At 36.9% G+C, this 15,712-nt stretch overlaps 1 protein-coding gene across 3 annotated transcripts; it reads left to right on the top strand.

Annotated features, from left to right (window-relative positions):
- The first annotated feature begins 601 nt into the window (after positions 1–601).
- Positions 602–15,357, top strand: LOC111861738 (UDP-glucuronosyltransferase 2B31). 3 transcript variants are annotated; one of them, XM_023846564.2, is made up of 5 exons: positions 602–721; positions 5,220–6,060; positions 7,569–7,791; positions 12,279–12,498; positions 15,013–15,357. In XM_023846564.2, exons 1-5 carry the CDS (start codon positions 708–710, stop codon positions 15,293–15,295), a joined length of 1,581 nt encoding a protein of 526 aa, XP_023702332.1. In that variant the 5' UTR covers positions 602–707; the 3' UTR covers positions 15,296–15,357. The 3 variants fall into 3 exon arrangements, with proteins under 3 accessions (XP_023702332.1, XP_023702334.1, XP_023702333.1); XM_023846566.2 differs by having other exon boundaries at positions 641–724; XM_023846565.2 differs by lacking the exon at positions 602–721 and adding an exon at positions 985–1,175.
- Positions 15,358–15,712: the final 355 nt, after the last annotated feature.

Raw genomic sequence — 15,712 nt, 5'->3', positions numbered from 1 at the left:
ACTCGGCTTTGGAATCGCTCCTTTTTATACGCTGGTCGGTGGGGTGGAGCCAAACTCGAAAGTGAGGAGGCAGAATTGATTGGCTAGCGCGCGTAATGACGTAGATGCGGGCCAGGAGCGATCCCAGTATAAATATGAACGTTTGAAGCAATCTGGTTGGTTAGCGCGCGTGATGGTGAAAAAGTGATGTGAAGAGCGAGCGTTGCAGAAATGCGTGATAATGTGGGATGTTCCCACAAAGTGTTAATTAGAGTCAGTGAGCAGAGGAATATCCTACACGAAATAAGAAAACGGAAGGCTAATTTGATTTGTCATATTTTACGCAGAAACTGCCTTCTAAAATAAGTTATCGAAGGAAAGATAGAGGGACGGATAGACGAGGAAGAAGACGTAAGAAGATGCTGGATGACCTTAGGGACAGAAGAGGATACTGTCATTTGAAGGAGAAAGCTCTAGATCACATTAAATGGAGGAATTGTTTTGGAAGAGACTGTAGACCTGTCGTCTTGACAGATTACTGATGATGATGATGATGATGAAAACCGATCTAAACTGCGCAGTTGACATAGTTTATCGCTCAGACATGACGTCACACGTGATAAACTGCACAGATAAACTGAAGGCGTGTAGCCCTGAATGTGGTAGGACGCAGTGGTGGCCTGTTTGAAAGAACTACCCCAATATTTGCATGACGGGACAGGAATAACATGGAGATTCTCAGGTATTAGTATGGGCGGAGATTCTAAGCTGAGGTTTCCCGAATATGAAGCATAGGTTTTAACCATTACAATGGAGGTTTTAGTGTAGGAAAAGCGTTGTATGTAAAACTATAATTCACACTCTCCTTTCATTCAACCTATTTTGAATAAAGGCATAATCTTTTCGTCGTGTAAGCACGTTATATGACAAATACATAAAGCGAAAATGTGCGCTTGTTCATACTCTTCTCTCTCCACACTCCTTTACAATTTTGGCCCCTTACTGAGCAATTTTCTCATCATGCTGTGCTTCCGTCATCAGCAGTGACATGCAACGAGAATTTACCCACTTATATAATAACGTTCGTGAATTAATGCTGAAGGACGGAATAATTTCGTGTTACCAATTTAAGTTTTAATATTATTATGGCAGTGGAAGTTGTATGGTGAGGCAGCACATCATCACTTCTAAACCATGTAAGGGATGACTTTATTTACTTTCTTTCTTGCGCATTTATTTAAGATTGTTTTATTTTATGTCTCCTGATGCAGATTCGCTTTATATTCAGAAGGAAAATTTGGAAATAGGCTCATATTAGCTTCATCACATTTAGTATGTCTGCATGTAAAAACTCAAGGACCGCCGAACGGATTTTCATGAAATGTGATACTGAGTGTTTTCACAAGAAGATTTAATTAGATTCCTATTTTAGCTAAAATCAGTAACAACAACAGGTATTTTACATGAGGGCCTATTCATATTTCAGCATGCATCTCAAGCTTAAATAGTTGTCGAGGTAAAACACATTTCAAATAAAATTTCCAAAAAAATGAAACCTTCTGAAACTTTCCCATAAATCTTGCGGCTTTCGAAATAGTTAACATATGGGATTTTATATTGCCATTTTTAAATTCGAAAACCGCTAAAGGTTTATCGGATTCTACATCTGATGTCCTTGCACAGATTTGTCAAAACAAATTGTTTTACACGTCTTATGCTAGTTCTTGCCAGTTTTACATTTTCATGTTGAATTGTTTAATATTCACAGTTGCACATATAAAAATACTGTTGAGGAAATTATCCAGAAGTAGAGGCAATACTGTGAAACGTCCTGCACTTCCAGCTTTTCGTTTAATTTGATCCCATTTAAAAGATGTGTAGGTTGATATACAAGCACTGGACTTTGGGAGGTCAGACTCGAATCTCGGCCTTATTGCAGGGAATCTGGACTGAGTAGGTTTGTGGCTTTTCTTACTATCCATACCAATACCGGAGAGGTATCCTGAAGTAGACAACGGCTGCCTCCTTAAAAATTCTAACCTTGTGACAATTCGTAATATTTTCCCAGCTTATTCGACTTCTTAAGCCTTTGAGGATGTAAGACTGTCAATGAAACACAATAGAAAACATACCAAAAAAAAAGAGGACTTATGCAGCAGTACCTCTGTCTAGTATTCAGATGGTATTACGGTTTCTTGACGTTTTCCCCATTATCTCGTGCAAATGATGGTACAGTTCCTTGAACCATACAATGACCACATCTTCCCAAATTACTATTCAGGATCATCTTCTCACTTTATTTTACACAACACTGGGGAATGCAAAATTGTTTTTGTAGAATGAGCCATTTTTCAGACCCAAGTAAACAAAAGCATTATAAAAGAAATCATGCCCATACTTAGGATGATACTGAATCAAAACTATTTTCAATATAACGAAAAATATTACAAACCAAGATCTGGCATAGCCATTGGCTGGCCCCTATCAAGTACTATGGCAGAAATCTTCCTACAAGACCTAGAACAAAACAGAATAAAACATCTGCTGGAAAATGAAAAAAATTAAATACTATAATAGATACGTAGATGTCATCTTCATAATATATAATCAGACAAAATTAACCCCACAATGCCTCCTCGAACACTTCGATGCACAACATAAAACTTGCAGTTTACAATAAATGAGGAAATAAACAACCAAATAGCCTACTTAGACTTAAACCTATTTAACAGACAAGGACAAATAGAAATAGAAATATACAGAAAACCCACAATGACAGACATAACAATAAATAATAAATGATGCCACCCTAAAGATAAAAAATTAGCAGCATACAAAAATTGGATACACAGACTTCTCACACTACCCCTCGAGGAAAATGCTAAAACAAAGAGTTAAATAATGTTATTAATATAGCACTAAATAATGGCTATATAAAGGAAGACATCATACAACTACATAACAAACTTAAACAAAAGATAAGTTATCCAAATAATAAAGCCTGAAAAGGAACAAAAATGGGTCACATTTACCTACACAGGAAATTACATACAAAAAATCACAAAACTATTCAAAAACACCAACATAAAGATAGCCTTCAAAACAACCCACACAATAGGTAAACTAATAAATGAAAAACGAGAAACAAACCCCTACGAACAAAGTGGATATACAAAATAATATGCCAAAGCTGCCAAAAAGTATACATCGGCCAAACTAGTAGAAATCTAACGAGGTAGAAAGAACACATAAGAAACATAAGACTAAACAAAGATGAATCAGCATTTGCCCAACATATACTAAACAAACGCCATCAGTAATGGCAGTAATCATGGAAATGATTGAGAAAGCCAAAAAAGGAAGCATCATGAATATAAAAAAAGACTTCCATATATATATATATCACTTTAATAAACTCAACAAATTGATAGAAGAACAAAAACACACAAAAGAAAGTAATAACCAACATAACATGTTCCACTTCATAATACAACATGAGAACACTCCCAAATTAACATCACAGACACATGAAGTATAAATACGAGGGGCAACACACCCTAGAACAGTAAAAACAATACAGCACACGACAAACAATCACAGGATGATATCAAAGATAGGATGAAGAAACAAACTCCTTAAAAAAATATATATATAATAGGGTTGCTGAAATAATATAATACCCATAATATATTTGCAGAACCTCCTTCTCAAGAAAGACAGGCCCCCGTCAAGAAAGGCGATAAGAGAAGGGACAGGAACCTATTTGGTTTATAAATTTTTACTTTAACAACAAGAGTTTTAAAAAACTTTAATATACCAAGACAACCGCTGTAGTTGTGAAAACTTTGGATTTTGTATATATTGTGCATTACAAACATTGTATGTGTATATATTTTAACATTCAGAACACCCACTGTAATAGTGGTTTCCAAAGAGTATCGATGTCCTTCTGATGATGGTCTATAGGGACCGAAACATGTAAGGGTGTTAAGAATTGTAGTAGTAAAAACTTCAACAGTCACACTGGATGGAGTTGTTTTATCATTTATAACAAGTAATTTTTCCTTCTTGAGAATCTATTAACAGCTGGTCAGTTAATTAAGAAAATCCTAGCCTTTTATGGAACCCAAAGGTTCATTACAGTATCCACAAGATCTTACCAATGGTACCTAGCCTAAGCCAGATGAATCCAGTCAATGCACTCTCCTACTGGTTTTCAGATCCATTTTAATACTATCCTCCCATGTATGACTATGTCATCCAAGTGGTCCCTTCCCTTATGGTTTTCCAACCAAGGTCAGAAAATTGAAAATTACATGTACTGCTAACAGTGTGAAAGTTTGGAGTGTAATGAAATTATGCACGTGGACCTTTGAACATTATTGTAATAAGGTGCCCTTAAATCCTTAATTTGAATTCTCATTCAAATACTATCATAAGTATAACCAAACATCCCTTTATTCAGTTATTATTATAAAGTTAAAAAGTATAACGTCCTATGCTGAGGTCATAAATGTCTGGAACTAAGAAAACCAAGTAGGAGATTAAATGAATAAAACAAAAATATAACCAAGCAAGGAAGAGCCCTTCTCATCAAAGAACTTTGACCCACTATCAGTACCCAAACCATCACAGAGATATTCAAATTCAGCATGGAATACTTTAACTGAAAGTTGTCAAGCTCCATTTTCAGCCACATTCATGCACATAGAAGCTTGGTTTATGTTAGATTATACATGAAAATATTCCTTTAACAGCTTCATAGATTTTGTCAAAATTCGATATAGGAGACTTCTTGCAGTTTACATGGGCCATAATTGTAATTTCCAAGCATCCCATACAGTGTTTCACAGATTGTGTTAAAATTTATTATGGGAGATTTCCAATATTTATTCATAAGAGGATGAGGTTAAAAACTGTAAGTGTTGTTTTCCATGCATCCCGTACAAAGTTTCATATTTTGACGAAAACTGATATGAGAGACTTTCACGAAATATTGTTGGGAAATTCTGATTTTCAGCCATATTGATCAATAACATAGTCTTGTTTAAATAAGGTCATGACTGGACTTTTCCATATATCCCACAAACTTTTCGCAGATTTTGTTTAAATTCAATATGGAAACTTTCATTAATGTTATTAAACTTCAAAGAACACCACTGATAGTGCTACTGTACAATAAATACAGTATACACTTTCCAGTCTTCTTTAATAACACACATATTTTCGCATTTTAATAGGTGCAAAACTATGGGAACTTGGCTATCACTACTTTTCCTCTTTGGATGGAAAACAGATGATATTTCTGCTGCCAAGATTCTGGGCCTGATGCCAACACCTTCTCCGAGTCACCACATCTGGAACCGCGCCCTCATGTTGGCCCTTGCTGAGCGAGGCCACGAGGTCACCGTTATTAGTCCTGATCCAGAGAAGCACCCAGTTGCTAACTATACAGATATTGTTATTGAAGAAGCCTACGAGAGAATAAATGATTCCGGATTTAATTATGAATCTATGAGTACTCAAACCTTCATTGAAAATTCACTCATTTGGTTTCAGTGGGGTCAGGATGCATGTGAATTTGGAATAGCTTCTAAAGGAGCAAAGAAACTAATGGCATTACAGGGAAAAGAAACATTTGATGTGATTATTATAGATCTGGGAGTTGAAGAATGCTTTTTGGGGTTTGTCCCATTATTCAATAACCCACCTGTGATTGCGATCACGGCTTATGGAAGTCCACCTTGGTTTAATACCATAGTGGGTAACCCACAAATTCTGTCTTTCACTAGCTCATATATATTGCCATTTACAGATCATATGACATTTCTTCAGAGAATGGTCAATTTTGTGCTTCACAATGTTATCGTTTATTATCGAACTTTCCACCACTTACCAAATATGGATAACATTGCTCAGAAATATTTTGGAAATTCTGCACCCTTACCTAGTGAAATTGAGAAGAATATCAGTTTAGTGATGGTCAACACACACTTCAGCGTGGATTTTCCAAGACCTCTGGTGCCAGCAATGATACCAGTTGGAGGAATGCATATTAAACCAGGAAAAGAACTGCCAAGTGTAAGTAAATATTAAATAGTATCTCTCATGGTTGCACTTTGTTTATTGTACCAGTAGGTTTTTTACTCTATCATTAATTAGAAAAAATGTATTTTGGCCCTGCAAGATTAATTGCCATATGATACTGCTCAGTCCTTAATTCTGAAATGTCTTCATTTTCTTTATTGTCCATTCTTATGTACTTGTATATTGCAATCCATTTCATGAATTCAATCTGGGATGCTATGATTCAAATTTATCCTTGCCGTTCAATGCCCAAGTCTTGTGAAACTAACTACCAGAGTGTTTGTGAGCTACTGCATTACAAATTCTTTATTTTTTAAAGTTTCTTGCACATCGCTTCCTGTGCAGAATCATCCAGATATCTGTACATTAATGTATTTATATTGTGACATGTTGCGCACCAGAGGACCCCCACCTCCCCAGCGGTATGTGGCGGTAACATAGCGCTCTCGTTACTATGGTAATAGGTGAGTCATTGCCCCGCCACTCTCCCCACGGTGATGTAACGCGCAATGCGCGGTGACGCAACACGACGACATGGCACCGGTTCCTACTGTGACGTGGCACGCAACAACGCTGTTGACGCAGGCAGCAGGTAACAGCGAATGGAATAAAAGCCGGCTAAGCAGCAAGCGAGAGCCAGTGTGTGATCAACAGTTCTCAAGGCAGCAGCCTACGAGTTGAGTTGAAATATAGCCGTCGACGGAGACAGTAAAAGTGTGATAATCAGTGACAGTTTGTGATAACTGAGAATTAATTGGAAGTGTGTGTAGTTGTGTAATTGGGAGTGTGTGATACAGGGACACTTACATAGCTCCCGTACTGTAAACGTGTAGACTACTTTAGACAGAGTGAATTGATTTGCGAATAGGGTTAAAAATCGTGAAACCCCGCAAACAGTGTAAACAGATTATTGCGATTAGGATTATAAAGTGTGAAACCCCACAACTGTGTGATAATTAATTGTAGTCGTTACTTGTAGGTTGTTAATAAACCAATTAACAATCCGAACGGCATATTCAGTAACGAAACACGTTACAATATAATGGGTACAATGTTGTTAAGAGACGTACCAATGAACCGTAATAAAGGCTACAAGAAAGATAACTGTTCACATATATAAAAATAACATTTATTGCACATTATAGAGCCCAAAAAATGAACAGAATTGATGAAGTCACGTTATATGGAACCTTGGCTGTAATTAAAACCAGGTGTCTTCCAAATGGAAGTCTGATATATTAGTGCTCAACCAACTTACTTGGTCTATCTTCTGATCTACCAGCTGACTGATTTATACATACATTCATACATAGGCTACATACTACTACTACTACTACTACTATTATTACTACTACTGCTGCTGCTGCTAATACTACTGATGAGCGCTGTTATCTTAAATAAGGGGAAAGTAAGACTACACTAAACATATCTGATTTGTCATTTAATAGTTATATAATAAATAATGACACACTCTTCAGTGAATCAATTGCATTTGATTTCAGGATTTGAAAAATTTTCTGGATAACGCCAACAATGGTGCTATATTCTTTAGCCTTGGTACAAACGTCAGGAGTGACAAGATGTCAGCTGTAAAGTTAAAAGCATTTTTAGATGCATTTTCAGAGTTGCCTCAAAGAGTTTTGTGGAAATGGGAGTCAGACACATTACCGGGTCAACCCAAGAATGTGATGCTGGGAAAATGGCTGCCTCAGAACGATATTCTAGGTACTGTATAATATTAAGAACATCGAATTAACAAATATATGATAAAATCTTAGGGCAAGCAAAACTGATGCCAAAGCTAACAGTACAACATATTTCATAGCCAGCTGAATTCAGTTTGCATCCTCACACTAAATTTAATTCTCCATTTTAATATCCTCTCACTTCCGCTTCCTCCTCCTCCTTAACATTTTTCTCCGGTGTACCTCATCATCATTATCATCAGCATCACCACCACCACCACCACAATCACCACAATTACCATTGTTGTTACAGTTTTTTATCATTCTTGTTACTGGTGTCCCATATATACAGAATGAAATTTCCCTGTGTTTCCTATGTCCTATGTGGACACAATAATATTATGAATTTCCCCATAATCTTGCTAATCTGTATTAGCCTTTTCTGTTAAAGTGATATGCAATTATTGTAGCAAGGTCTTTGATGAGATTTGAAACCTCATTCCCTGTCTCAAATTTTGAATGAAATGAGTAGGTGTATACTTGGATACCTTATTTTGAGTGTTATGTTTTATTTTATGTCTTAACTAATACATGGTGACATATCTGGCGAAACCCGGAATAGTTTAATCAGAAGAAACCTCCATTACTAGTTTAGGGAACCATGAACGGTTATGCAACAATGGAATACGTCACGCAACGTAACTAATGGGAGCGCTTCTGAGAATGGCGATTTCTATGTGGTCCGCACCAATAGCTACATCATGCAATAGAGAAGAACTGGAAGAGATTATGTTTTCTGTTGGGTCCGCTTAGAGGCTGGTCTTTTACCTCAGCAGAATCTTGGCACAAACACTGACTGGCTGACTGACCTTCGGTTGTAATATAACTTTGACTTTGACTTTAACTTGTAATCGAAAGAAGAGATTGAGAGAAGTATAAGTTTAGCTGTTGCAGTTAATGTATGTTAGTGAGAAAAATGAACAGCATGGTGAACTTGAGTTTACACCAAGATGGCGGATGTCCCAATACCGGGATTCTGAAAATACTGGACACAGAAATTAGCAGCGTTAAAATCTAAATGTCATGCCATCATGAACAAATACCCAGAAGCAGCTTCTGTCATTGAGTACAATTTTTCCGGATGCACACTGGCTAAAGTGGGAGAAATCTCTCAGTAGACCACTGCTGTGAATAGCGCGGAAGAAAATGGCAAATAATTTCAAAGCTCTAGGTGGGAAGCTACTTTTAGTGCTCTTTACGGCATGCAGACAGTAATACTGACTGAACTGAGGGCCGTCCTGAAGGTGAGTGCACAGGCAGGACAAAGTGGTGTAGTGATAACTTACAGTCTTGTTTTCCATTAATAATGCAACAATATTAATTTAGCAACACTAATTCACACTTAATTTACTAGATGTTCTTAAACGTTTAAAATGTCAATAAAATTATTAAGAATATTGTCACATGTTAGGAATCCAGAAGGGTTACTTCTATGGAAACGCTAGAACAAACCGTTGCATAGGAAGTAACAATAGCGATATTGTAATTCTAACAGTGAGCGGTTGCATAGAGAACGCCGAATCTCCCCGGAGATGAGTCTCCACGGTTATAACGACTGTCTATTGCATAGCAGCGGCTGAGGTTATAGAAAGGGTTGAAGGCATTTGCCAAGTCAGTTGGAACCTAGACGCAATATGATATAGAAAAAAAGACAGCAAGAAGTCAGTCTTGGAATAGCCGCCGCCAGAGACAGTTGAGAGCCAACCAAGGCGAAGGATAGTTGAGACGTCGCATTGGAATACTGGTTCAGAAGTCAAGTGATGTTGCAAATGATAATAATTGTAATGTGTGTAAGTGTGAGTGTCCAATAAAGATTTGCTAAACCCGAGACCCACGTAAAGTTATTTGTCGCGTGACATACCCAACACGTGACATTATATATGAGTACATACAATGTTTGTGCTACCTGTTTCAGCCACATAAGGCCATCTTCAGAAAACACATTTTTTTAAAGGAGTCTACTGCACCGTTCACTTGGTCAAATAGAATTCCTTAAGGCACATCATTGTTGTTGTTGTTGTTATTATTATTATTATTATTATTATTATTATTATCATCATCATCATCATCATTTTGAATTCTGATATTCCTTGTACAAGGAACACAAAGCAACACTAGATACCCACCACTAAGCTAGCGACACACCCAGTGGGACACGAAAACAGCCGCAATATATGCTCGTAAGATAGAAAGAAAATCATCCTACAATATCAGCACCACTTTTCAATGTGTGAGGCTTACGGACCATGTAACATTAAATTTCAATAACAATATGTCTATGGTTGAGGTATTCTTGCATATTGAAGAAACCTTTCATAAAACATGGCACCTTGGCTTGCTGTATAAATTATCTAAATTAAAATTTTCTGTAAATCTAATGAAGGTTATTAGCTTTTTTCTATCTCAGAGAAAATTCAGAGTCTCGGTCGAAGGTGAAATGTCCACCCCAAGGGATATACAAGCAGGGGTGCCAAAAAGTTCCATCATCTCCCCCACACTGTACAATGTATATAAATGATACTCTCCAAACCACTTGTGTCTTTCTAGGTCTCTTTTATGATGACACCCATATATATGTGACAGACCGAAAAGAGAGTTAGGTTCTCAAAGAGCAACAACGAATTCTCAGTGTTACTGGGACCTGGTGTGAGTGCTGGAACGTAAAAATCAATGAAGATAAGACTTGGGCCATCTACTTTTCTCATAGACTTAGGCCCCATGAGGATCATTTTACTTGAATGGAAGGATTATCCCCTTCATCACTCATGTAAAATATATCGGTGTAATCTTAGATAAGAGGACTGCATTGGGACTACACACAGAAATGACTGAAGCCAAGACCTTCAGAATATTTATTAGAATCTACTCCCTATCAAAAGTGAGCGTTTAACATCTTTCATTGTACTAATCCTCCACAAAGCGCTGACTAGATCAGTAATGGATTATGCTTACACCGCATGTGAACTTGCGGCAGACACCTGCATCTTAAAATTGCAGCGCCTGCAAAATAAGTTTCTCTGCACAACTGGAAATTCCCAAAGTTACATGCCGATCAGTGATGTACACACATGGCCTTCAACTTTCCATATGTATACAATTACAAAATAAAATTGTGCAGGCATCAAGCAGAAGTCATACAAAATTATGAGAATGAACATGTTCACAGCATAGGGCAAGTCGAAGCCAGACATGAGAAATATAAGAGGCTTAAACATGATGGAAATCAAGCTTACGAAGGTTCAACTGACTAAGTTGCTGTTGTAACATGAGATAAGACAGGCATGATCTGTTTTGTAAAGTCTGGACTGACAGAGGACTTGTATGTAGGGAATGAGGAAAAATTTTCAGTAAAATGCTATATGTGTGATACGTACGATTGACAAAAGTGACGCCCATTCATAAGAGAAAGGCCCATCCTCTCGTCAGAAATGATGTTACATATGGTCTATGACCGCAAGGGTTCAGTCCAAAAAAAATCCCTGGTCGTGATCCTCAAGAGGCTTAGCACCAAGTTCAACTGTTTGGCGGTAAACCACCAGTAGGAACGGCCACTCTTAGAAGACATTACCCAGCAGCTCGTTGAAGACACAGCAGACTGAGAAGACTTAGTGCGTGCTAGAGTGGACTGTAGAGTGTGTGAATTAGTGAGAGCCCTACAATTACACGTAGTTACAATCTGTAAGAAGTCGTCCAGACTGGCTCTGGGATCCACCCAACCTCCTATTCGATGGGTGTGGGGGACGTGAAGCTGACCACTCACCTCCAGTTAGTAACTAGGTCAAGAAAATGTGGATTATACATCAACTCCCCATACACCTTCATGACGTAGTGCTTGTTACCTTTCACGATCTGTTGAAGAGTTCAATAAATCCAGTCATCAATCCAAATCCCGTCTGTAGTCAATCATATGACAATATATTGTGATGCTAACAAGGAACCATACAGACTGTTGTTTGTTGTTTCCTATTGCAGACATAGTAAAAAAAAATATAATTTTAGACGGAAAATGCATGGCAATTACTTTTTAACAGACAATGACATTACCCAGAATAGAAGTAGCAGCAGTTCCTAGGTAAGAAAGTTTGTTTGCAACTTGGAAGAGCTTAAAAAGAAGGTACAAAAATCTATTCAAAATATTGTCACATGTATGAGTGACTATACGCGGGGTATGGATTGGTAATCAGATTTGTTGAACAATTGCAGATCATAACTACAACTAAGAAACAAACCCTTGATTCAGCTCTTCAGAATCACAGTTTCTCACTTGTTTATAGAGCATGATCACAATATAATTTTTACCCTCGTTATAAATAAATTGAGTGGAACTGAAATTGACTAGTAGATTTAAATATTATTTCTGGAAGCATATCTTGGCATCCTGTTTACAAAGTAGGAGTGCTAATCACGAAGTCATGATGTACAATTTTGGACTGTTATAATTGTTGATTTGTATGTTAATTGTTACAGCACATCCAAATATTCATCTGTTCATGTCACATGCTGGAATGCTTAGTTCACAAGAGGCAATCTATCATGGAGTACCTGTTGTAGGGATACCTTTCTTAGCTGATCAGTTTGTAAATATTGTGAAACTGGCAACACATGGTCTCGGAGTGGAGCTGGTTTATGATACACTGTCAAAACAAACTATTCTTGATGCTGTACATACAGTTCTTGGCAACCACAGGTAAGATCTAGATAAATAATAAAAATTATATCTTTTTCAATGTTTATTTACTTTAATTTATGTAAATTATTTTATTATGACCTCTTTATTACAACCATCACAACACAACAAATATCAAGATCAGTGCCTAGTTTCTGCTCTGCTACATGTTTCTGCTATCATAGCCATCATCAGGCAAATATAAGGTTAATATATATACACCACTGAACTTCAGTACTAGTAAAATTGGATTATATTTTCACGAAACATTTGTTGTAGAAGGTGGTGAGCTAGAATTTTATACATTTCTGTTTTTAAATTATTTTAACTCAACGAGATGATGTTTACTTACATCATTAAAATAAAAATGAGTAATGTTCTTAGCCATGTTAGGTGGGTCCCTTGTCACCACGGCATGGAGCATCCTCAGGTTGCGGATGGAGGAGACCTCCAGGTTTGGTGGGAAGCTGCGAATATATTGAATAAGAAGTCGCGGGCAGCCGACAAGGGGTGGTCCTCCAGCTTGGGGGTTTGGCATGGGGCTAACAACTCCTCACCATAAAAAATTAACTCATGAAAAATTCTCAAAAAGACTCAGACCTGGACGGATTCCTTGGATAAACAACCTAAGCTAAAGAAAATGGATATGAGATTTGGTACTTGGAATGTTCGAAATACGAGTATCTATAGAGCAGGTTTGCTCAGGGCAGTGGTATAAGAAATCTTAAAATATAAGTTAGATTTAGCGGGGTTACAGGAGGTCAGATGGGAAGGAGGTGGCATCGCACCAGCAGGCGAATATACGTTTTTCTATGGAATGGGGAATGAAAATCATGAATTAGGTTCAGGTTTTTTAGTACATAAGAGAATCATATTAGCAGTTAAGAGGGTAGAGTTCGTTAGTGATAGCATATCATGTATAATACTAAAAGGTCGCTGGTATGATATCACTGTTACGAATGTCCATGCCCCAACAGAAGATAAAATTGGTGACATAGAGGATAGGTTCTATGAAGAACTAGAACATGTATTTGATAAATTCCCGAAGTACCCTATGGAAATTTTGTTAGGAGATTTCAATGCCAAAATAGGGAGGGAAGACATTTTCAAACCGATTGGGAATGAGAGTTTGCATGAAATTAGTAATGACAATGGAGTTAGAGTAGTAAACTTTGCCACATCAAAAAGTCTTACTGTCAAAAGTACAATGTTCCCACATCGTAACATCCATCAATTTACTTGGACATCTCATGATGGGAAGATACACAATCAGATCGACCATATTTTGATAGATAGGAGATGGCATTCAATTATACGTGATGTCCAATCATTCAGGGCAGCAGATTGTGATACTGACCACTACCTAGTGGTGGCAAAGGTTAGGGAAAGACTGGCAGTGAGCAAACAAACAACACACAGAGTTCATATGGAGAGGTTCAATCTCAAGAAATTAAATGAAGTAAAGGATAAAGAGCAGTATCATGTTGAAATCACAAATAGGATCGTGGCCATGGAAAACTTGGACATTGAGTTGGATGTTAATAAAGCTTAACAGGAGTTAAAACAAATATAAAATAAAACTCACAAAGCTACACTTTTACCTTTTTTTGTATAGGTGTGAAACATCACGTTTCACATTAACAGAAGGGCATATGCTGAGGGATAAGAGAACGGTCCAGTGAGTATTTCAGTCAATCTATGAGAGAAGTACATAGTAACAGGAGGTTAGAAAAATTCCATAATGAGGAGCTTAATTATTTATGTTCTTCACCACCTAATATCTGGGTGGAATCAAGATTGAGATGGATGACGCAAGTAGTGCACATGTTGCAGTGAGAAATGCATACAAAATTTTAGTCAAAGACAGAGAAAAGAGACCGTTAGTTTGGTCTGAGCATAGACTCAAGGATAATGTTAAAATGGACCTTAAGAAACAAAATATGAGGGTGTGGATTGTATTCATTTGATTCCAGATAGGAACCAATGGCAGATCTAGTCAACACTGTAATGAATCTTTTAGGTTCCATAAAAGGCAGAAAATTGTGTCAGTTGAGCGACTGTTAGCTTCTGCAGCAAGATTCTGCTCCATGGAGATAGTTAGGGGATTATAATTAACCAAAATCAAAATTGGTTATTATCGTTCTGTGTACTCAGTTCCAAATTTAACTGAAACTAATTTTGGAGATGAAATTTTCAGAAAGGTTAACAAAGAAGTATCATGTATGAACTTCATTCGGACAAAGCACAATAAAATAATAACCTTCAAACATAACACACAAATGCTAGATCTGAGGTCCTCAAAGCAATTACTGTGAATATAACTATCTCCTGGTATGTGAATCCATCAAACTGCTAGATCATCACCAACAGTCTACCAGACAGTGATCTTAACAAATAAATGTTTATAGAGATTTGAAACATGTTACAAGACATTTCTGAACTTCCCTCTGACAACTGAAAACATCTGAGCATTTCACCTAACTTCAGTTTGAACGATTTGAATATGTTTCTTAAATAATTCACTGTGTACTGTAGTTACAGAGACAATATGAAGAAATTATCAGCTATATACAGAGACCAGCAAGAGACACCACTGCAGAGGGCTGTGTTTTGGACTGAGTATGTGTTACGGCATGGAGGATCCTCCCTTCGATCTGTCAGTGCTGACTTAACTTGGTATCAATATTTTCTAATAGATGTCATTGCAGTTCTTATTATAGGTATATCTCTGATCTTTGTTTTACTTTATTTGGCTCTAAGAAAAATATACCGAACTGTAGCACCAGTTACAAGAATTACAAAGTCAAAACAGCAGTAAAATATGAACTTTGATTGTAGGTAAAATAGTACTTTTGGAAGAATTAAAATTTATCAAATGTGTACCTGTACATTATTTATACAGTATCTGTATTCATGAAACTTCAGTTTAACATAAGTATGCACGCAAAAATAAAACTACATAAGCAAAACACACCTCTAAGGCCTACAACCAACTGGAAGAATGTGTCAACATATGAAATAGCAAATAAACTAACAAAACACTATATAATTACCTAAATCTACCATACATATACGCGTATAATGTACGCAACTCCAACCACCTTATGATGGAGCTAAAAACCATTGAACTGAATAGTGATACGAACATATGATCTTTCAATATCGCAGATATGTACACAAACATACCAAGAAAATACATCATAAATTTAGTTAAAACCAATAATATTAACACCGA

Source organism: Cryptotermes secundus, unplaced genomic scaffold (genome assembly GCF_002891405.2).
Source record: "Cryptotermes secundus unplaced genomic scaffold, Csec_1.0 scaffold309, whole genome shotgun sequence".
NCBI lineage: Eukaryota > Metazoa > Arthropoda > Insecta > Blattodea > Kalotermitidae > Cryptotermes > Cryptotermes secundus.
This window is presented reverse-complemented; position numbering and strand designations above follow the sequence as displayed.

What these genes read in the sequence shown, in the direction of transcription:
- LOC111861738 (XM_023846564.2), top strand. An exon ending in CAGGAAAAGAACTGCCAAGT is followed by an intron (nt 6,061 to 7,568) that starts GTAAGTAAATAT and finishes ATTTGATTTCAG; the next exon opens with GATTTGAAAAATTTTCTGGA. An exon ending in ACAGTTCTTGGCAACCACAG is followed by an intron (nt 12,499 to 15,012) that starts GTAAGATCTAGA and finishes TGTGTACTGTAG; the next exon opens with TTACAGAGACAATATGAAGA.